The sequence below is a fragment of the Branchiostoma floridae genome, chromosome 3, assembly GCF_000003815.2.
Source record: "Branchiostoma floridae strain S238N-H82 chromosome 3, Bfl_VNyyK, whole genome shotgun sequence".
In the NCBI taxonomy this organism is placed as follows: Eukaryota; Metazoa; Chordata; class Leptocardii; order Amphioxiformes; family Branchiostomatidae; genus Branchiostoma; species Branchiostoma floridae.
Genome location: NC_049981.1, coordinates 6,460,941 through 6,484,194, shown reverse-complemented (window position 1 = coordinate 6,484,194; position 23,254 = coordinate 6,460,941). Strand labels below are relative to the sequence as shown.

Here is a 23,254-nt window from a genome sequence, read left to right as displayed (position 1 = left end):
GCAAGTGGCAGGACAGTGCTGGAGAGGCTGGTCACTATAATATCAAATGTGTTTGAATAAGAATTAACAGAGCAGCTACTGCTAAAGTTTCTAGACAATGAGATGGTTAACATTATATAGTCACTTGCAAATGTCATTATGTTTAGTAACATTATTACCCGATATTATTATCATTATCTCATTTAGCATGCGGACTCTGGTATACACCTATCTGATGAGATTGGGTCTCGTAGTCAATAGCACTTGTGGTCGGTAGTAGCGTATCTTAGGAGAGCCACATCTCATATAGAGCCCAAGTCATCGATACGCTGGTACGTAGGTTTTTCTTCTAATGATATGTGTATGATACATATTTTTCGTTATCAAGTCTTTTTAAATCTTTTTTTCAGGTCACATCAAAAGAATCAACTCAGCCATAAGTGCCATGACAGAACCGGATGAACGTAAGTTGTCCATAGTAATATTACAAATGTTTACAGTCTTTTTATATATCTTTAAGTATAGACACATGTGTACATGCTACCAGGTGTTATTCCAAAAACTTAACACCAATCATTGCTAATTAGATAAAGGTTAACATTTGTTTTGGCTTTCTTTTCTATAGAGTTCTAAACATGAGAATGTTTGTTTTCAGTTCAAAAAGAAAAGTACCGTGTAAAGAGGATCCTCATGAGGAGGGGATGCAAGATCAGAGACCTGGAGGAAAAGGACGACCACGGGTAAATAGAATTTGAGACCACAATTATCGACTATCATCGATTTTGGGCAGTGAAGTCAAAGGTTTCTCAAATGCCATTAAAAACTCTACAAAGCTACATGATACAAAAGCTACACGTTATCCCACTGAAAAAAAATGTCAAGTACGTTGAGTTGAATGATTGATAGAAGTTAGGGAGGCATCTTTGTGGTATAAGCTTGGTTAAATTTCTGTTTGTTTTCACAGAGAAGAAGAGGTTGAGTTCTGGGAGGCTCTGCGAGAGAAGAAACTGAACCCTGACCTCGGCATGTTCACCTCGGACGTGGATCTGAAGGCGAAGCTGGTTGGACTGCGGAACTCTGCCCTGGTGGTGCTACTGGTTAGAAAGTTTCATTTTTTTGCACATTTTATAACCATATTGCCAAGAAGTATATGTTTACAGTAGTTTGGGAATAGAAAGCACAACTCAAGAAGGCCTGGATGCATTGTATTAATATTTGGTATGTGGGTAGGTCTTGGTGAACCTTGAAGTGAACAGATTTGGACACACTATCGGCCATTCTACCGTTACAGCACTACAACGCAACTTCTAGTTTTGAGATCTCAAGTTGTTTACATGCTTTGGTCGTGATTTTTGGGTGGTACATAGCTCTTGTGGCCGAGATTACAAATGTAGATGGTGCAGAATTGGGTCCCGTAGCACCTTTAAAAAAATACCCAATGAATTCCATTGACAGTTTTACTAAAGCCGTTAAATGTAACTTAGCCCAATCTTTTCGTACTATCCTTGATGTACATGTATATATCAATTCATTCATTCAATTCTTTCTTTATTCTTTCATTCCCACAGGTAGTGAACGTGTTATGGATCACCATCATGATGGTTCTGTCCAGCCGTGAGGCCCTACAGGTGCTTGGACAGAACCCACTGGGTTTCTTCTCACTCGCTGTCTTCGGACTGGTACAAGTAATCCAGTTCCTGGCTATGTTGTACCATAGGCTGTTAACGCTCTTACATGCTGTGGCAAGATTATAGTCAGTCTAAATGCTTGCTTTTATCATCCAAGATGTGTTTGTCAGAATCCCTTTCTCATCGTCTTCAGATAGTACAAGGTATATAGTTTCTAGCTATTTTATATCAGTTTCTGGCTATTCTGTATCATACACAATTACACTCTTATATGCTGTGGCAATATTGAATTGAGAGTGCAATGTTTTTTTTTTGTGTAAATTGTTATGAAATTTAAGCATTGTTGTACCATAGGCTGTTAATGTTGACGCTCTTACATGCTGTTGCAATATTACGTCTATTAAATGATTATTTTTGTAATGTACATATAAAGACAGCTTGTCAGAACCCCATGGATTGATCATTCCTGAATCCATCTGTTGTTGTGGTGGTGCTTGACACATGATATTAATCATCATGATATTAATAGCGATTTTACAATTCTTGTTGTAAAATATGGTTCTGTCGTCACTTAACAAGACTAATATTATGTTTTTAATATGTTGTACTGTTGCAAATAATAGTGGCATATGTATGTATATGTTTAGTGGCATATGTATGTAATACAATACTTGGCAGTTGATTACTAAGTAATACATGCACTGTCAAATAATTTGTCTTGAATTTGCCTGTAAATATCTTGATATTATATGCTATAAAGTACATGGATTTAAAAGTGTGCAAAACAATTTGGCTATTTCTCTATTTTGTATTTTTGCCTGAATGCTACATGGTTTCCTTACTGGTTGCATTTTATGTGTTGATGTGAGATATGTGCTGAATCATGTGGTAAAAGAGATATTGCTGTTCATGCATCATAGTTAAACTGGATGTGTTTTGCAAATATGTCAGTTTCTTCACTTTTATTAAAGTGTGTAATGTTTGTGGTTTGGAAAATAAAATTGAAACTTCGAACCATTTCTTTTATGATTGTCATATTTTCAGAATGATTAACAATACTGGTACTTGGACTTATGTCATGCCTGGGCAATGAAATTTGATACACAGTCAGGTGCTCTGGACAGGGTGATAACTTTCCATATCACATGGAATTCTACTTGTATCACAAAAGCTTCCATTGTATAAATCAAATGTAGTCGACACATGCTGAATCTGGCACGATCGAAAATTTGAATACCGGATTCAGCCGTTGGAGTTGCTGTTGTTACATTTTTTTTCCTGGAGACCAAATTTTCTCAACTTCTGGCACATTTTGCATCAAAAGGTTTGTTGTCTCAGGTTGTTTACAATCACCCTAGGTCCCAGCCTTCCCTCAGGTTGGATCTCCTTCTGGCCATTGTCCATTTGGCAGTCCTACCCACACCCCGAGTATTATTGGTTGTTAAAGAATAAACCATGGTGTATTCTATATGCATATTGTATACTGTAATCATGATCAGAGAGATGAGAAAATAAGACTGAAAATACAACACATGCAGACAGGGAAAAGTACTTGTAAAATACTATCATTCACAAATCAACAAAACCAAACATCAATTAGGAGGAAGTACTAAAATTGTCCTCATTTTACATCTACAGCATCAGCACTTAGAGACCAATTCTTCAATTTTATGCCAATTGTCCACAGTATACTAGTCCATACAATAAGCCACATGAGTGGAGTGTTTGCCATGTATTCAGTAGGCTGTGAATTCCACATCTCATCTAGTTATACAAAAGTGCCAACTGCTTTCTCTGCTTAGCAATTAGCATTTGGGAAATAGTACAAGAGTTTAACACAGACCCTGTTGTAATGATTTTACAATTTTGTGTGGCCCATGGGCCATTGTGACAGAGATTGACACCACCCTATACACCATATACACATGTATGCATGTGGGAAGGACCTAAACTAGTTTGATCAATTCCCCATAGTCTAGCTATTTTCAGCAATGCGGGAAAAGTATATCCGCAGAAACAAAGAAGAGGTCTACCGACGCATAGTAAATTCTATGTTGAAAAGCATAAATAAATAGCCTTATGATGGAAAAAAATACCTTGAACATATTAGGTTATTCTGTTTTGAGTTTTTGGTCTTGTTTACATGTACACGTAAGGCAAACAACAATGGTTACTATGACAACAAACAGCCCTGCCAACGTGACCATGACCACAAGGTTTCCTGTCAGTGCTGTCACCGCTCCATCTGTCTTCACTGTGGCCACAAAGGCCTGAAAACAAAAGAAAGCATAATTTGCAAACACTGCAAAAAAGCAACCACACATTGTGTATTACTAGATACCCATATATAGCAGCTGTAATATGTGAACCAGTCAGAATTGCCATGAAGAAGGTGACAGACGATCACTGAAACATTTGGTGGAAATAAACAACTGTAGTGTAAGAAGATCAGGGTTGGAAAAGTCCAATAGTCTGATTGTTCCGGACAAGTAAAAGTGCTGATAGAAAGTGAAGAGCATGTCCTACCCCACTTGCCTGATCGGGTAATTAAAGTAAGATTTTTCCATAAGTGATTTTGATATACATGTTACTACTTCATAGTCACGGTATCAAGCATTGGTCAACATAGATAAGTAGAGCCAATGATAAAAGATTCCATTACTGGAAGTGAAATACATAGAAAAATGTCATTTAAATTTTGGGCAAGTACAAAGTTTGTTCTTTTTTTTTTATATTCTAGCCGAATTTTAGAAAACTTGTTCAACCCTGAAGAGTCTCTTTATTCAGTAACTTACTAAACTCATGAAACTATTCACAGAAGAAGAAAGTGAAACTATTCACAGAAGAAGAAAGTGAAACTATTCACAGAAGAAGAAAGTGAAACTATTCACAGAAGAAGAAAGTGAGTTTAAAATTGGAACGCAACCATCAGTATAAGGAAATACTTTTACCTCCTACCAACACAGTGTTACCTGCAGGACATATCTGGTGGTATCAAACCACAACATTTATATGTGTAAGCACATCTAACCCATCTGTGATGGGGAACAATAGCTAATGACCTGGGTAGTATGCTGTTTTTGTAGATTCTAAAGACATGTATAGCCTATAGTGTAGCCTAGTAGCCCACATTTGCTTCTCATTACTTAGATTTCGACCTTTGACCTCCCATAGAATGCTATTCACATCCAAGCTTCCGTAGTATTTTATTTCGCATCTCTCTAATACCATTATGTATATACCGTTTTATGTAAATTTGTCTTCTTGTACCATTGTAATTTTGTGTTGTTTGTAGACCTATGCAATCAGCTGTGCTGCCTATAGGTCTGTGTAATGTACCGATGCATTTTGAACTAGAAAGGCCGACATTTGCTTAAGAGCAAATACAGCATATTTCAGCCATACCCCTTCCCACGCAACATTGGACTGTTCCAAATCACCCCTGCGCAAAAATGGAACATCCTCTTAACAGTACATTATCCCCCAAAGTGGACTGGTATTGTGAATTGACTCCAGGTAAAAACAGAGCTTGCTTCTATTTTTCAGAAAATGACAATAATCACACCTTCCATTCAGAAAATTTTCATCATGACTGAAAATTGTTGAATGACTTCATGTAATGTCATTAACAATTTTCAGTACGATAACTAGGTGTAAGTTTAAAAAAGTATAATCTCCTTGTGATGTGGGTACATTTATTATTGCAAGGAACTTTTTTTATTCAAGTAGGGCATACGATTTAATAATTATCAAGCAGGTGCAGGTACTGTAGGAGCGTTTGTTTTCTTCAAGCTGTAAAACTGTTAAACTGTTTTACTTTGTATGCAATCAACCATCGAGCCTATTCTTATTTTAGTTTAACAACTTCCTGCCAGACCCGGAAGATACGATTGAACCTTGTTCGAGGATTTATTTTCGTCTGTCTGGTCAGTCTGTTCATACCCTGGCGCTGAGAGTGTTTTATTGGGCTGAAACTCTGGCAGTTTAAAGTTACTAACAATTTAAATGTTCAAAGTTTATGCCAAACAACAACAGCACTAGGAAATGTGGCCACTATAGACAGGTGGTCACTATAGAGAAAATGCTGATCTATTGACTAGGAGCCATACGTTACACATGATTTCAGTACACTGATCATTAATCATATAAACATTGCACAGGTAAGCCAATTGTTTAGATGTACAATTAAGTTCAAATAATTCTGAAGGGAAATATTGATGAGAAAATAATCATTCTCGCCACTGTCTAACTTATAATTACGTATCAAAACTAAACGCAGATTTTCTAACTAACGCACCTTTCGCCGAATTCATCATAGGACCGCCGGCTATCAATCAAACACGGCTGTTGATTAGACTTAGAGTTTCAAACAGTCATGTGCTGTGTGCCAGTTGACAGCGAACTTCATGCTACGTGATGTTTTACATTGCTTGGACCTTCTTTCCTACAGCGGTGCTTCTACAAAATATTTAGACTGTAACACTGAGTTTTATAGAATAGAATTTGACGCAGAACAGCGTTTTTTGCTGGGTATTTTTTTTTAAACATGTCCGTGGGAATATCAGCGAGGCGGCGACGTAGGGATATCAGACCGTCAACAAAAGTCGCACAGCGGCTAACGGCGCAGCGAAGATACTAGCGCTATAAATAAGCGCTTCAACTAAGGATGGCAACCCGTACAATATTTTTGTATACTGTTGAGCTAAGTAAAGTTTGTTGTTTATGAGGTTTTAGTTGTCTTTGAAGCTTTGACCCGAAATATTTTAAAGTCAAACTGCTGAAGAGAAATAAGTGACTGCTACGATTATCGTAGATATGGCCCTAAAAAAACTGATAAAAGAAGCCTTCTCAATAGCCTAAAATGCAAGAGCTTCCGGGGGGGCTTCGCCCACCTGGGTCCCCCCCACAGTGGCCCTGCCCCTGGACCCGCCAGGGACATTCGGCGGCCCCCGGACCCCTGTCCGACGCTTTGAAAAAATCCTGGCAAGAAGTCTGTACGGCCTGAGTCTTCAAGTTAACGTATTGTGTGGTCCCGCTTATGAATATTAATTAGCCTTCGCTTTCCTCTTCGCTGATTGGCTGAACCATTAATTGAATTAACTCTTCCTGCCGGCTAGACGCAGGTGCAGATGTCGGCTCTGTGGGGTGAACGTCCGAAAGGTCACGGCATGGAGAACGAAAGAAAACCAATTTCCCCTAAAAAAAGTGCTGTAATTAAGCCTTTTACAGTACTTTATGCCAAAAATTTTACTTGGATCATTTTACCAACTATATTATGCCTATCTATACCAAATGTTACTCATACCAGTGTACAGGGGTGCAAAATATACCGTTATAAGACCGTCAACAACAGTCGCACGGAGCTAACAGCGCAGCGAAAATACCATCGCTAGCGTTTCAACTTCGGATAACAAGTTATAAGTACTGTTGAACTCAGTAACGTTAAAGTTTGTTTTTAGTTGCCTTTGACGGTTTGACCTGAAACAGTGTTACGCTAAACTCCTGAAGAGAAGTTAAGTGACTGCTGCGATTATCATAGATATGCCCCTAAGAACTGATACAATATAAAGCCTTCTGAATAGTCTAAAATGCGAGAGCCTTAGGCGGGCTTTGCTCCCCCTGGCGGGAACACTGCTATATACGGGATCATGAGGCCCCGCTTATGAATATTAATTAGCCTTTGGCCTCCTCTTCGCTGATTGGCTAGGTCTTTGATTCAATTAACTCTCCGGCTGACGCGCACAGGTGTGGCTCTGTGCGGGGTCACGGAAGGTCACGTCAGGAGGCCAAAAGAAAACAAATTTCCCCTCAGAAAAGTGCCAAAATTAATCATTTTAAAGTTGTTTATGTCAAAAATTTTACTTGAATCTTGTTACCAAGTATCTAATGCCTATCTATATCAAATTTCAGGTCATTTAATTGTAATACCAGGGTACAGGAGCCAAAAGTCTCCTTTTTTGGTCAAAAATTGGCCAAAAATCGCAAAAATAAGCATTTTGTTGCACTGTACACCAAAAGTGTTATTGAATTTATATGAAGGGATTATCAAGGCACATCTGTGTCAAATTTCAGCTCATTCGGTTGCAATACCAAGGTACAGGAGCCAAAAGTGTCCTTTTTTGGTCAAAAATTGGTCAAAAAATCGCAAAAATAAGCATTTTGTTGTACTGTACACCAAAAGTGTTATTGAATTTATATGGGGGCATTATCAAGGCACATCTCTGTCAAATTTCAGCTCATTTGGTTGTAATACCAGGGTACAGGGGCCAAAAGTGTCCTTTTTTGGTCAAAAATTGGTCAAAAAATCGCAAAAATAAGCATTTTGTTGTACTGTACACCAAAACTGATATTGAATCTATATGGGGGACTTATCAAGGCACATCTGTGCCAAATTTCAGCTCATTCGGTTATAATACCAGGGTACAGGGGGCCCAAATATACAGTTCTGGTCTTAAGATGACCAAAAAACCTTAATAAAATCATTTAAGAGACAGATATGAAAAAAAATGAAAAAAACGCCCGAGGGTATTGGCCCACTCTACCCTTGTGCCAAATTTCAAGTCATTCGGTTGAGGAACAACGGAGATACCGTGTTCTGAAGATTTGACAGGAGAAAGAAAGAAAGAAACATTACGAATACTAGAAAGGCCGACATTTGCTTAGGAGCAAATACAGCATATTGCAATCCATCTTCATCCTTGAAAAAATCCCCAAATTCAACAATTTGAAGTAATGTTTGCTCAAAGAGAAAATGAAGTACTGTGGGCACTTGTCCTATACACCTTCATGCCGAATTTTAGGTCATTTGGTTTCAATGCAAGGGCATAGCAGCCAAAAATATACATTTTTTAGTTAAAAATGACTAAAAATCCCAAAATAACTCATTTTATAAGTGCTCTATGAAAAAAGTGTCAATGGGATCCTGTTGTCATATGTCCAATTTACCTTTGTACCAAATTTCAGGTCATTTGATTTACATACAAGGGCATAGAAGCCAAAAATATACATTTTTAGTAAAAAATGCCTGAAATCCCCAAAATAACTCATTTTTGAAGTGATCTATGAAAAAAGTGTCAATGGGGTCTTGTGAGCATATGTTCAATGCACCTCTGTACCAAATTTCAGGTCATTAGGTTTTCATACAAGGGCATAGGAGCAAAAAATATACATTTTTAGTCAAAAATGGCCAAAAACCCTAAAATAACTCATTTTTGGAGTAAACAATGAATAAAGCATTGATGGGGTTCTGTGGTCATATGTCAAACGCACATATGTACCAAATTTCAGGTCATTTGGTTTTAATACAAGGGCATAGGAGCCAAAAATATACATTTTTAGTCAAAAATGGCCAAAACCCCTAAAATAACTCATTTTTGAAGTGATCTATGAAGAAAGTGTTGATGGTTTTCTGTGCTCATATGTCCAATTTACCTTTGTACCAAATTTCAGGTCATTTGATTTACATACAAGGGCATAGAAGCCAAAAATATACATTTTTAGTAAAAAATGCCTGAAATCCCCAAAATAACTCATTTTTGAAGTGATCTATGAAAAAAGTGTCAATGGGGTCTTGTGAGCATATGTTCAATGCACCTCTGTACCAAATTTCAGGTCATAAGGTTTTCATACAAGGGCATAGGAGCAAAAAATATACATTTTTAGTCAAAAATGGCCAAAAACCCTAAAATAACTCATTTTTGGAGTAAACAATGAATAAAGCATTGATGGGGTTCTGTGGTCATATGTCAAACACACATATGTACCAAATTTCAGGTCATTTGGTTTTAATACAAGGGCATAGGAGCCAAAAATATACATTTTTAGTCAAAAATGGCCAAAACCCCTAAAATAACTCATTTTTGAAGTGATCTATGAAGAAAGTGTTGATGGTTTTCTGTGCTCATATGTCCAATGCACCTCTGTACCAAATTTCAGGTCATTAGCTTGTAATACCAGGGCACAGGGGCCCAAAATATACATATTTTGTCAAAAAATGACCAAAAACCCTAAATATCATAAATTCTAAGGCCTCTATCAAAAAAGTGAAAAAAAACACCTGGGGGTATTTGCTATCCCTACCACCCTGCCAAATTTCAGCTCATTTGGCCCCAAAATGAAAAAGTTGAATCAACTTGAAGATTTTGACAGGAGAAGAAGAAACTCAGCAAAAACTAGAAAGGCCGACATTTGCTTGGGAGCAAATACAGCATATTGCAATCCATCTTCATCCTTGAAAAAATCCCCAAATTCAACAATTTGAAGTAATGTCTGTTCAAAGGGAAAATGAAGTACTGTGGGCAGTTGTCCTACACACCTTTATCCCGAATTTTAGGTCATTTGGTTTCAATACAAGGGCATAGGTGCCCAAAATATACCTTTTTTAGTTAAAAATGACTAAAAATCCCAAAATAACTCATTTTATAAGTGCTCTATGAAGAAAGTGTTGATGGGGTCATGTGAGCATATGTCCAATTTACCTTTGTACCAAATTTCAGGCCATTTGGTTTACATACAAGGGCATAGTAGCCAGAAATATACATTTTTAGTCAAAAATGGCCGAAAACCCCAAAATAACTAATTTTTGAAGTGATCTATGAAGGAAGTGTTGATGGGGTCCAGTGCTCATATGTCCAATGCACCTATGTACCAAACTTCAGGTCATTTGGTTTCTATACAAGGGCATAGGAGCCAAAAATATACATTTTTAGTCAAAAATGGCCAAAAAACCCTAAAATTACTCATTTTTGGAGTAAACAATGAATAAAGTGTTGATGGGGTTCTGTGGCCATATGTCCACAGCACCTTTATACCAAATTTCAGGTCATTTGGTTTTAATACAAGGGCATAGGAGCCAAAAATATACATTTTTAGTCAAAAATGGCCAAAAACCCTAAATATCATAAATTCTAAGGCCTCTATCAAAAAAGTGAAAAAAACGTCTGGGGGTATTGGCTATCCCTACCTCCATGGAAATTTTCAGCTCTTTTGGCCCAAAAATGGAAAAGTAGAAGGGATTTGAAGATTTGACAGGAGGAGAAGAAACCAAGGAAAAACAATAAAATAACTCATTTTTGGAGTGATCTATGAAGAAAATGTTGATGGTTTTCTGTGCTCATATGTCCAATGCACCTCTGTACCAAATTTCAGGTCATTAGCTTGTAATACCAGGGCACAGGGGCCCAAAATATACATATTTTGTCTAAAAATGACCAAAAACCCTAAATATCATAAATTCTAAGGCCTCTATCAAAAAAGTGAAAAAAACGTCTGGGGGTATTGGCTATCCCTACCTCCATGGAAATTTTCAGCTCTTTTGGCCCAAAAATGGAAAAGAAGGAGGAGAAGAAACCAAGGAAAAACAATATATTGCAATCCCATACTATGTATGGATTGCAATATAACAATATATTGCAATCCCATACTATGTATGGATTGCAATATAACAATATATTGCAATCCCATACTATGTATGGATTGCAATATAACAATATATTGCAAATGCTTTTAATGCGCACTTACCGCTAACAGGATGACTCACTTTTAATGTCAAGCACACAGGGCCACTCTATATACCTCCGTTTACTCCTTTTTATCTATTAAGTGCCTGGCTCTTAAGTGTCCATACCAGTAGGTTAGAAAGGCCGACATTTGCTTGGGAGCAAATACAGCATATTGCAATCCATCTTCATAAAATAAAGGACTCTTCCAGAACACCCCAATCTATGCAAAATGGTCCAGTCTATGTGGCCCATTTACCATATATAGTGCTAAAGCTACCCCAACACCAAATTCCAGATCAGTTGGCTTTCTCATGACACAGGAAGCAAAAATGTACATTTTTGGTCAATAATGGCAAAAAATCCCAAATTTCACAATTTCTGTTTGACGTACACCATAGGTCTGAATAGAGCCCTGTGGCTACATACCGTATGCACCTTCATACCAAATCTCAGACCATTTGGTTTTCATAAATAGGCACAAGAGCCAAAACTTAACATTTTTAGTCCATAAATGGCAAAAAATCCCAAAATTCAACAATTCAAGGTAATGTATGCCCAAAGTGGAAATGAGGTACTGGGTCAGACACACCTTCATGCCGAATTTCAGGTCATAAGGTTTTCATACAAGGGTATAGGAGCCAAAAATAAACATTTTTAGTCAAAAATGGCCGAAAACCCCAAAATAACTCAATTTTGAAATGATTGATAACGAAAGCGTTGATCTGGTCCTGTTGTCATATGTCCAATGCACCTATGTACGAAATTGCAGGTCATTTGGTTCCAATACAAGGGCACAGGAGCCAAAAATATACATTTTTAGTCAAAAATGGCCAAAACACCCCAAAATAACTAATTTCTAAGTAATCTATGACAAAAATGTTGATGGGGTCCTGTGGTCATATGTCTAATGCACCTCTGTACCAAATTTCAGGCCATTAGGTTGTAATACCAGGGCACAGGGTCCTAAAATATACATAATTGGTCTAAAAATGACCAAAAACCCTAAATATCATAAATTCTAAGGCCTCTATCAAGAAAGTGAAAAAAACACCTGGAGGTATTTGCTATTTCTACCACCCTGCCAAACTCCAGCTCATTTGGTCCAAAAATGAAAAAGTTGAATCAATTTGAAGATTTTGACAGGAGGAGAAGAAACTCAGCAAAAACAATATATTGCAATCCCATACTATGTATGGATTGCAATATAACAATATATTGCAATCCCATACTATGTATGGATTGCAATATAACAATCCCATACTATGTATGGATTGCAATATAACAATATATTTCACCATACCTATGGTATGGCTGAAATATAATAAATAAAATAAATAGTATCACCATGATTTTTAATTTTGCCTGCTTCAAAAATAAGCTATGCTACAGATTGGTGTAACTAAAAAAATGCTGATTGTTCTTTACAATGTGAGATAGGAAGACCTTGAAAACATATGGCCATGTGTGTTAAGGAATTTGCTTAACCAGTGACAGTGTGACTCAAATTATTGTTATTTTGCTTTATGTCTTACCTTTAGGTGATCCACGATCTTTTCTACAAGTTGGTCACTGTAAAAAGGAGAAAAGAAAACTAACATGTTACCAGTGGATTTCAAACTGCAGCTTTTATAAAAAAATCTCTCAAATATTGAAAATACATGTAGTATAAAACACTGGCTGTTGTTATTCCACTAGCTGCCATATTTCTCAGATTAAAAGTGATTTGCATCTTATTATTATTATTATAACACTGAGAAAAATGACCTACTGCCACAATGGCCTTATAAAGATCATGGGACTACCTCTACCTTTAATTCACTTTCACATATAACCCTGAATCTTGGACTATATATATTTATAGACAGAGAGAAAAGTCCCAGCTTTCCAACATGATAAATTATATCAATGTTGATTAAGAGAGTTTGGGGAAAATCCGTTATTGACTCACAATGGTGTGGGAATGCCGGGTACTGCCTCTGCTCGCACGTTTTTGTACCATCCCTCCATGAAGGATTTGATAGTCGGGATGTCCATCTTGGGGAGGTTGTAGGTGTACATCTTCCCTAGGCGGAAGCTGTGAAGGGTAATAGATAATTAGTCTGATTAAATCTCGCTTATAGCAGCCCACCCAACATCCAGTGGGGAGGGGCAACTAAAGTTACAGCCCAAACAGCAGAGTTTGTGTTACAGAGACTAAGAGATAATAAGCATTGAAGCTCATCTGTGTTGGTAGTTATCACACAATGCTAAATTTTCTTCCAATACAAACTTTAAGGTATACACGAATCAATGACCACTGTTGCCAAGAATTAATCCTGAAATAACAGATAGTGATTATATTATTTAACTTAGGAAAAAAGATTTAAAAAAAATTTCATCAGGTTCATAGAACATTTAGATATTGGAGATATTGGAGTGTTCTTTTACGAAGTACACAACCAGTGATGGCTCTCAGTGATATCATGCTTACTTTTCTATCTCTATCAGACATCTTCCTCAGAGCTTCTGATATATAGCGGTGAGAAGCAAAACTCCAGTCAGAAGTTCTGCTGTACATGTCTGACAGGCATTGGAATGTAAGCAGGTGAGAATCATTACTGGTTGTGTAAAAGAAAAGTCCAATACCATCAAAAGGGGTAACAGTACAGCAATCAATCAATTTCATGCCTTGATCAGTTGTGAGCAACGGTTCATCTATCTGGATTGAATTTCGCACATTTTGCTCAATTCTAGCAGAACTTTTTTTCACTTCATGGTTCACAAGTGGCCTCTATTTAACTTCCTATTCAAGATAAGTGAAACAGGATTCTGGACAAGTTCTCTGGGTTCTTAGAAGAAAAAAAGTGCCTTATGCCAAAAGACCCATAACTGTTTTAGTTGTCCAGGTCAGTTGAGTTACAGAATGCTAAAGTGAACAGTTGCAATCTACTGAGCTCATATGAAAGGAGCTGGACACAACTTAAGTTCATTGGCTAATGTTTGAATCACTTCTAATTAGGAGACGTAAAGAGAGATCACCTGTGATACTTACAAGATTATTGTTGGCACTTCAGTGACCTTGAATCTGTCCTTGAGTTGAGGATTTTTCTCCACGTCGACAACTGCAACATTCTGTCTCCCCTTCACCCTGTAAAATGAAAAACATACTCAATTCTAAAACTTATACTTACACACATTCAAGTTTGCTCACTTATTTCAATTCCATTCCTTATGGCTAATTCAATCTACACATGTACAGTTCACCTTTTTGGCGTTTTCTGTTCTGTATATTTTGGTTGATAATGCTACATCAGTTGTAGGACTCTTAGAAGAATAGTACACATTTTATCACTAACATTTAAGACACTTTGTTACATCATACAACTGTAATATTGTACTGACATGATTACATTAACTTTTGTGATGATAATAAATCTTTAAAGCCAACATTATTTCACTATTGTTATTGCATCCTTGAACAGTTTCATCAGGTTGGTAGGTCAATGAATAAAGAGACTCTTTTTACACAACCATGATTTACTCACACAGACGTTTTGGTGACCTTCTGTCACCTTCTTCTCGACAATTCTGACTGGTTCACATTGTACTACAGGACAGGTGTCACTGCTCACAGTTCAGATGTGGTCACAAAACGTCGGTGAGAAAAAAGCAACGGCTCTGTTTTTTACACAATCAATGCTTTATTCTCACCGACTTTTTGTCTCGTTACTCACTATTGTTATTGGGTGGGCCAAGTATTCTTTCTTTGAACTTTGCAGCCAGAGGCTGAATAGCAAGGAGCATACAATCCCAAGGGTCTGGAGCGGCTGCCATCACACACTAATACAGTTGACCTCAATATGACAGCAATTGACCCAGTTACGGTCATAGGACTGTAAGTTCTGAACAACTCACACTAATGGGACGTGTTTCAAAACTCACCTAGAACCTCTGAGCATGACCCCACAACCAGGAGACTGGTCATAAAATATTGAAATGAAAAAAAATATGAAGGGGAATATCATATAAAACATACTTGGTGGCAACAGCATCCAGGACTGGTATGGCCACTTTGCAGTCCACACATGATTCAGATGAGCTGGGATGAAAACAAACATTGATATATGCATTGTTCACAACATACATCTTTATCTTAATATTATAATTCCAGAGATCATCTTCCTCACATTACAAATACTGTTGACCTGCCTTTACTAACTCGGCACAAAAAGTTTGGAATATCAACTTTGCTACATCATATTTCCGTTATTTCTGCATAAATTTCAATGTAATATACATCAATAGAAAGCTTGTGCAATTCCCGTCCCTATGGTATCAAATTTTTAATGATTGTAAACTCATGAAACCTGCACTAGGCCTGTATACGCGAGTGGGTCACCAAAAAAAAGTGCCCAAATTTCCCTGTTTCTATTCGACACTGTATCGTCCTTGGTGTTGGCGGGTGTGTCAGTGATTCAATCAATCCTTTTTTCATGTCTTGTTTGGTGTACAGAACATACAGGTTTGTTTTAGCACATTTGAATAGAGTATAGCTGCCTTTTCGGTAGTTGGATGACCGAATCAAAGCATGGAGGCGGCAAGGAGAACTGTACCTTGACACGGCGAGAATAACTTTCAGCATTTGGTGGCGGAGGCAGCGTCATGGTGTCGGGCAGTTTAACCGCGATAAAAAAGAAAAAGAAGAGAAAAAAACAAGACTCATCGGCATTCCAGGCAACAATGTGGTGAGATACAGGGACACCATTCTCCATCCAGTTCCAATATCCTACCTCTTCAATATTGGACTAAAAGCCATTCTGCAAGATTACAACACCCGTCCACACAGAGCAAGGACCATTGCAGACTACCTCCAGGATGCGATGTCGGATAGACTTCCTACACTGCTACAGGTTATGGCTAGCACTTGATTGAACACCTCTTAGTTCAAATTGCTTGCTTGAATAAAGCGTAACAGTGGCTTTGATTGAAATGTCCTGTTTATTCAACATGCCTTCATTCACAAGTCAATACCGACGGAAGAAGATGAGCTAATTGGATTGTTTGACTTTAGTAGGGTACCTAAGCAGGCCTGGTGCTTGCTTGTTCCATGAATTTACAATCATAAAATAGTAAGATATGCTAAAAATAAACTTAGGTGTTCTGTATACCAAATGTTGGGTGAAAAAAAAGGATTTATTGAATCATTGACACCCGCAGGCGTAACAACCGGACAATACAGTGTTGAACAGAAACGGGGGAATTCGTGCACTTTTTTTTCGTGACCCACTCACGTAAGCAGGCCTAGTGCATGTTCCGTGAGTTAACAATAGTAATGAGACTAGTATCATTGGAAAGAAAATCATTTAAGCTTTCTATAGATACATAATATATTGAAATTAATGCAGAAACAATAGAAATATGATCAACTGAAGTTAATATTCCAACCTTTTTGTGCTGAGTTTATATAAAGAAATAGCTTTTAACATTATACATAAGGAACAAGTATATGCAGCTACAGGACTTCTCTAAGGCTGTAGATGCAGAATGCAGTGAATGATGATGATGATGATAGTCTACATATTATACGTGTATATTTCTGTGTCTTCTAGAAAAGTGGATAAAGACTATTAAGAATAACTGACAACATGCGTTGATGAAGGTTAGACATCCAGGTAATAAGATATGTCACAAAGTAGTTACTCAAGCAACTAGATACGATTTTGGAAACGGTCAGACGTTCAAACAACATCCATTGTTTTTTGGCAGTGAGACTAACTTACAACATGACAAGCCAGTCCCCTGTAGTTGCTCCAGTAGAGGCCTGAGTCAGGTGTTCAAAGTTATCCTCAAATAGCTGCTGAAGGTTGGGCTGTCTGGTTAACTCTAGCCACTCATACAGGTCCTCATGCATCAGGGCACCTGTGGATGGGTAACACACCTGTTAACACACCTGTGAACAGGTGCATTTTGTAACACACCTGTTAGCACACATGTGGATATGTAAAATACTTCTTAGCACACCTGTAAACAGGTAACACACCAGTTAACACACCCCTAAACAGGTAACACACCTGTTACAGTGTAGGTCCACCTGTGGACAGGTAACACACCTGTTACAGTGCAGGTCCACCTGTGGACAGGTACCACACCTGTTAGCAAACCTGTAGTACATGGAGACACCTGCTGTTCAAAACCATGCATTGCAGGTTGGATTTTCTTTTCAACCCTAACAACTCATAACATAAGTACATGATACAAAATGATACTAGTACCTCCTGAAAACAAGAAACACAGCATACATGAGGTTGAAAACTACTGAGTTAATGCTGCTTTCAACTAATTTTGAAATTTTGTAGCATTGAGTATAAATAGTATCTGCATATCTAGGAAATACAATAAAAAAGACAGTATAGCTCTACCATCATACAGCAAATTGCTACCCTTTCTTAGCCTGGTATCCTTAGCCATAGTGTACCTTCTGAGTCTCTTCTGTCTTCTCAGTTATTGCAGAGAAGACAGAAGAGAGTCTTGGGAGCTATAGTATGTATAATACGGCTGGATACCAGGCTAGCCCTTCTGGTAGAATAGTATACTGGGAAAGCTGTTGACTCGTACTCCTGCAGTGGTCCAGGTGTACTGTTTACATGCAATTTGAACAGTATAACTTGGTGTTGCATTTATGAAATCATGAATATGCAAATGTAGACAGGATAAATTTTCAAATGACTCTACCGTTAGTACCATCATACAGAACAAAGCTGTCCTTCCTGTAGAACAGTACCCTTGGGAAACCGTTTACTTCATACTCCAGCAGTGTCATTGTCAGATCAGTCAAATCACAAATATGCAAATGATCACAGGATAGATATTCAAATGTCCTTACCATCGTACAGCACAGGGCTGCCCTTCCTGAAGAACAGTATCCTAGGAAAACTGTTGACCCCATACTCCGGCAGTGGTCCATTGTGCGACACACACACAACATCTACTTGTTCCAGCTCCTGGGCCAATTCTGTATACACAGGGTAGAACGCCTTACACTCCTCACAGCTGGGCTCATCTGGGAAGGGATACAAAAATGTTCTTTCTTTACCGAGTGACAGTCAGACCCCCTCACGAAGCTCAGTCATACAACTTAGACACATACACTTTTCTATTGTAATCCCTGTATGACTAAAGGATACACATGTGAAACCCAATGGAAAACATAGCTAATAATAATATCCATGACTAATTGCTCCCCCAACAGAAACACAAGGACCTGCCAGCCTGCTGTCTGCTATGCTCTCCTCCTAGAAATGATTGATTATCATAAAATTCATGAGAAACACAATACAATCTTTATTGACACGACAAAAGTACGAGGGGCGTTCAATAAGTAATAGCTCTGACCTACTTGCAGTTGTCTGATCTAAATGAAATTTTGCATGTGTAATGATGCATATTTTTATAGTTTATGTTGCAAAAAAGAGCTCTGAACTATTTGTAGTTTCTGATTTACTGGTGTTTGAACTGAGTTAGGTGTGAAATGGACCAGGTGTGAAATGGAGCCAGTTGAGTGTCGCGCAGTGATCCGGTTTTTGTATTTGAAAGGACGCACACCAAAGAAGACTTTTGATGAAATGAAAGAAACTTATGGTGATGATGCCCCATCATATGACCTTGTAAAATGCTGGCATCCTGAATTCAAACATGGCCGGAAGTCTGTGGAAACAGCTCCCAGACCTGGTCGTTCCTCTTCTGCCATTGATGAGGCATCTGTTGGAGGACCAACCTGGGGTGTCCTACAAAAACGGTGTCCAGAGCTGCATCAAACGATGGGAGAAATGCATAACTCTGGGTGGTTCCTATGAAGAGAAAGACTAATAACTGTGCCAAGTTTCATTAATATTCTGCTATGGGAAATGAGTCAGAGTTATTACTTATTGAACGCCCCTCGTACAGCGATTTTCGTAAAGTCTACATGTATAAACACATAAGAGTCACAGTCTCTAATGGACAAAAGAAAACCTTTTAGATATGTATCCTCCACAACAAACATGAAGAACCCTCTGACTAGGGAAAATAGGGAAGATAGATGCAAGAGAGAATAGTACGAGGGTGAGTCAGAAAGTAATGCAAGTGGTTTCATAACAGAGTCGTTCTTTGATCGAATGAGTTGAAATTTGGCACAAAGGTTAAGACATATCTTCTCTTGAGATTGAAACATCAAAATTTGTTGCTCATTATTTTATGAGTAACTGAGCTGCTTTCAAGGTGACTACACCCTTGGTATCCCGTCAGAAGAAAAGAGAGGTCCAATTAACGTACAATCAAGAATATCCCTAAACCAATGTTTGCTATTGTAGGAGACTAAGCCTGCACATGTAATAAGCTGCATTTCTCTATAAGCCACACGCTTAATTTTAACTCTGAAATCTGAGCAGTTTTTCTTTTTTCGTTGCTGGTGTAGAGTGAGGTATACGCGGTCTTCAGGGTCATGAGATCTGCGGTGTTATTATTAAAACTTTCCGTAGCCTTCTTTTCCATTAACAAAGAGAAATGAAACTTAGCACACTTTTTGGCATCTAAACAGTTAATAACTGTGTAAAGTTTCGTTTCTTTTGGTTAATGGAAAAGTAGTCTTTTAACCAACAACTCACGAATTCGTGTATAAATCCAACAGCTCTATAACACAACTTACTGCATCCTAGCAGCTGTAAATAAAGAACCATTACGAGTTTAGAGATGAAAATTGGCACGCAATCTATAGAGACATTTGGTATCATACATGGGTAATTTCAACTTCCTACAGTGATTTTTAGTGGGTCAGATTTAGAGGAATCGCTAGTCTGACAAGGTACTAAGGGTGTGTTCATCTTGAAATCAACTCAGTTGCTCATAAAATAATAAAGACCAGATTTAAAACATTCAATCTCAAGAGGACATATATCGCTACTTTTGTGCCAAATTTCAACTCAATTGATAATAAAACGAGTCTGTTATAAAACCACTTGCATTACTTTCTGACTCACCCTCGTAGAAGCTGTTTAAATTGCACACACCCCATTTGCCAGCATATTTCATGCAATTATGAGGGTGGTGCAACATAGTGAAGTTATTGACCTGCACCGATTTTGAGACTCTGTGCAATTAACAGAAGCATGCAGTAATCCGGCTTCTACTGTATCTCTTCTTCTGCAGAGTGTGTTTCTCCAGTGTTCTATGTTTTGGATGTTACAATTGAGGGTGAGATTTCCGTCTATCCTACATCAGTATTATTACTAAAAAAAAAAACAATACAAGCAAATGTCTGTTTCGAGGTGGAGGGGTGGGTCCTGGAGATTTAACAAAATTGAGTCTTAAAACTTTTGCTGGGGTTTTATCAAAATGCAGTTTTTGGGGCGCAGTTTTTGTGGTGCCAATTCTAAATCTCTGCGTGCACATATGACACCATAAATACGTCCCTTTCAAGTTCTATGACTACTGTACAATAGCAATTGCTTCAACATGAACAAAAAACACAGCAAAAGTGTCCTTTTCCTTCCAAATAGCAAAATAAAACCACAGGAAGAGCAAATAAATTACAGACCTATTTAATACTGTGTGTTAGGCACAGACAGACTCAAGATTGTGAGAATTTGCTCTTATGCAATTTACAACGACAGAAATTTCTGAAAACAGTACGCAGTAGTGATTTATGTCAAGTGTTGGTAAATTCTTGTCATGATACTGGTAAAAACTGCACATGGGTATCATTTAGAGATAACCTAAAGCAAGTCTGAGAGTGCGGACATGCTAGTCCATGCCTGTCCGTTGACAACTTGGGGCACAGTCAATGGTCGTAACCAAATACTCACTGGGCCTATGATGAAGTGAGTTAACCCGTGTTAGGGCCTATGAAGTGAATTTACCCATGTTAGGGCTCCTATGGATTGAGCTCTTGTAAGAGACTTGAGCTTGGTGACGTCATTGTATGTACTAACTGGATCATTAGTATTAGTATACTGTAAATGCAGATATTTTTGTTGTGGTTTTATGTTCACGGTTTTCTTAGATTTCAAAACCACCGCGAACCTTTATCTATGGTAGTAAGAGACTACAGTGCATAGATGCTACCGCGAACTTAAAAGCACCGTGAACAGGCCTTCTTCCCACAACTGCGTGCTTCCTGCTAACTTAAATGCATTTACTGTACTATTGCTTCAAGTCTTGACCTGCTATACACTACGTACTAAATGCAATGTGTATATAAATAGGCATATGGCAATGTTTATAAAAATATTTTGTTTCTAAGATCGACAGATGATTGTACACGAGGTACCAATGCACGAACAGACGTCACACACAACCGGATTTCTACACCTAGTACTGAAACAGCTGTTCATACTACGCTGACGTGTCCCAAAACTCTATCCAGCCTAGCGACACCATGGCCAACACCCGGAAATGGTCGGATTTTCGCCCATACTCACAGAAATTCACCAAGACAAGCTCCTCCGTAGCCACCAGTCTCCTCAGGTCATCTGTAGTAGGTACGATCGCACCAGGAGGTGGCCTCTGAGCGATGTACACAGGCGAAAACAGGAAAATCAATACAACCAGCACGGAAAATGTGTACCTGGGCGCCGCCATTTTGTTTTTTCCCACAATGCCATGCGCAGTCGAAACTGCCCCGAGCGATTTGATTGGTCAGAAGTTGAGTCCCATAAAATCAACACACCTACAACAACAATCATTAATACTAATAAACAATAAAACCGTCTCTTGTTTTTATTGCCACTTTTTTTTGCTTGATTAATCCTAGCTGTATTCTCTTTCCGACAGTATCAGTCATTTTCGTGACTAAACTAAAATTCCCTTTTTTTGCATATGTTTTACGTTAAAAAAATTTCTCCCCAAAAAATTACGAAAAGTAGAGAGGGTGAAGAAACTGAAACCCGGCTGTTCCCATACACGGCTTTTCTGCTTCAGATTCATTTCCTTGAAAAGACGGCCTCTTGACTTGAGGGTGCGCAGCCTCGATTTGAGACCCCAAATAAACGGAGTGTGCACCGTTAAACTTAGCATCGTTGTAAATGTCTCTTGGTCACACAACGCCACTGCCTATGGTGGCCTAACGTTTACTTAAACCCCGTTCGTGTTTTGGGTGGTCACTGTACATTGTTGACGTGTTTAACTACACATGTATTTGTAGCAGCTATCGAGCGTCATTGGTACTTGCCTCCAAAAGCGCCCCGTGAACCTTGGATACACAAAAATTCGATTGTCACTAAACAAATAACTATGCAAATATCGCTGTGACTTTGCAGCGACAGCAACTTGGAGCTTGGAAATACCAGACTATTTTTAGATTTCCCAGGTGTAAGTATTCACACATGCTCCAGAACATTTTTTTCTATCTTGAACATCTTTATTCAAATGTTTTTATCAGCTGTTTTGTATTGTTTATATGCTGAGAAAGTGTTCTGTTCATAAATGCATTTTTTGCGTAAATCTGTAACTTACCAATACAATACCTTCCCTTTGTAAAAAACAATTACTAAACAATTTGTTAGACGCTTGGACTCTGTGGGTATGGGGGACTCGGAATGGACTGTCAGTAGATGCACTGAACCAGAAACTTTGTGTAACTTATCTCTTTACATTGGAGTGACCAACCTTCACGTGACAAATATCGTGTAAAAGACGGTGTTTTAATCGATATATGTGAACCTGCGTAAGAATGCAAACATTTTTGGCCGGAAATGTCAAGATCTGACACACTACGTCATCGACTAAATTTAGTCTGCGACTGCATAAGAAAAAATCCCGAGGATAACTGCGTCACCAAACAACCACAGTGACTATAAAAGTCTCCTCAAGGAAGCTCACCGCGTAAAAACGTTTCAAACGATCCAAGTGGCGGTTTGCCGAGCAGGCCTTCTACCAGAGTGAGTACACGTCGCACTAGATTGTCCTGGTCGATCTTGAACGAGGGTGGCAAGTTACGCAATCGCGATGAAAGCTTAGTGGTCAAACATTCTATATCTAGAATGTGATTGTTGAGACAAATCTATAATAGGCAACTGTACTTTGGTTGAACTGACTAGGGGCCATGGCATAGTGGTCGACTGCGACACGGCAAAATCGCTTTGGTCAGGTGGAAGCTAGCTATCGACAGCTGGGGACACTGGCGTACCGACGCTG

General features: G+C 38.3%; 3 protein-coding genes across 3 annotated transcripts in view; 2 read left to right on the top strand and 1 right to left on the bottom strand.

Annotated features, from left to right (window-relative positions):
* LOC118411183 overlaps window positions 1–419 on the top strand; it is a 3,112-nt gene extending 2,693 nt beyond the window's left edge. The window contains exon 4 of the mRNA XM_035813261.1: window positions 390–419. Within this exon, the coding sequence (XP_035669154.1) occupies window positions 390–419 (30 nt within the window). The remainder of the gene's footprint in view (window positions 1–389) is intronic.
* LOC118412472 lies at window positions 394–1,872 on the top strand. The gene is made up of 4 exons (XM_035815351.1): window positions 394–443; window positions 635–719; window positions 944–1,076; window positions 1,548–1,872. The coding sequence occupies exons 1-4, from the start codon at window positions 425–427 to the stop codon at window positions 1,731–1,733; spliced, it is 423 nt and encodes a 140-aa protein (XP_035671244.1). The 5' UTR covers window positions 394–424; the 3' UTR covers window positions 1,734–1,872.
* Window positions 1,873–3,163: 1,291 nt separating this feature from the next.
* Window positions 3,164–21,702, bottom strand: LOC118412471 (thioredoxin domain-containing protein-like). Its single transcript, XM_035815349.1, has 8 exons — window positions 21,541–21,702; window positions 17,970–18,146; window positions 16,867–17,005; window positions 15,123–15,185; window positions 14,139–14,234; window positions 13,056–13,181; window positions 12,640–12,676; window positions 3,164–3,877 (listed from the first exon to the last, which is right to left on the bottom strand). Exons 1-8 carry the CDS (start codon window positions 21,698–21,700, stop codon window positions 3,719–3,721), a joined length of 957 nt encoding a protein of 318 aa, XP_035671242.1. The 5' UTR covers window positions 21,701–21,702; the 3' UTR covers window positions 3,164–3,718.
* Between the last annotated feature and the right edge of the window lie 1,552 nt (window positions 21,703–23,254).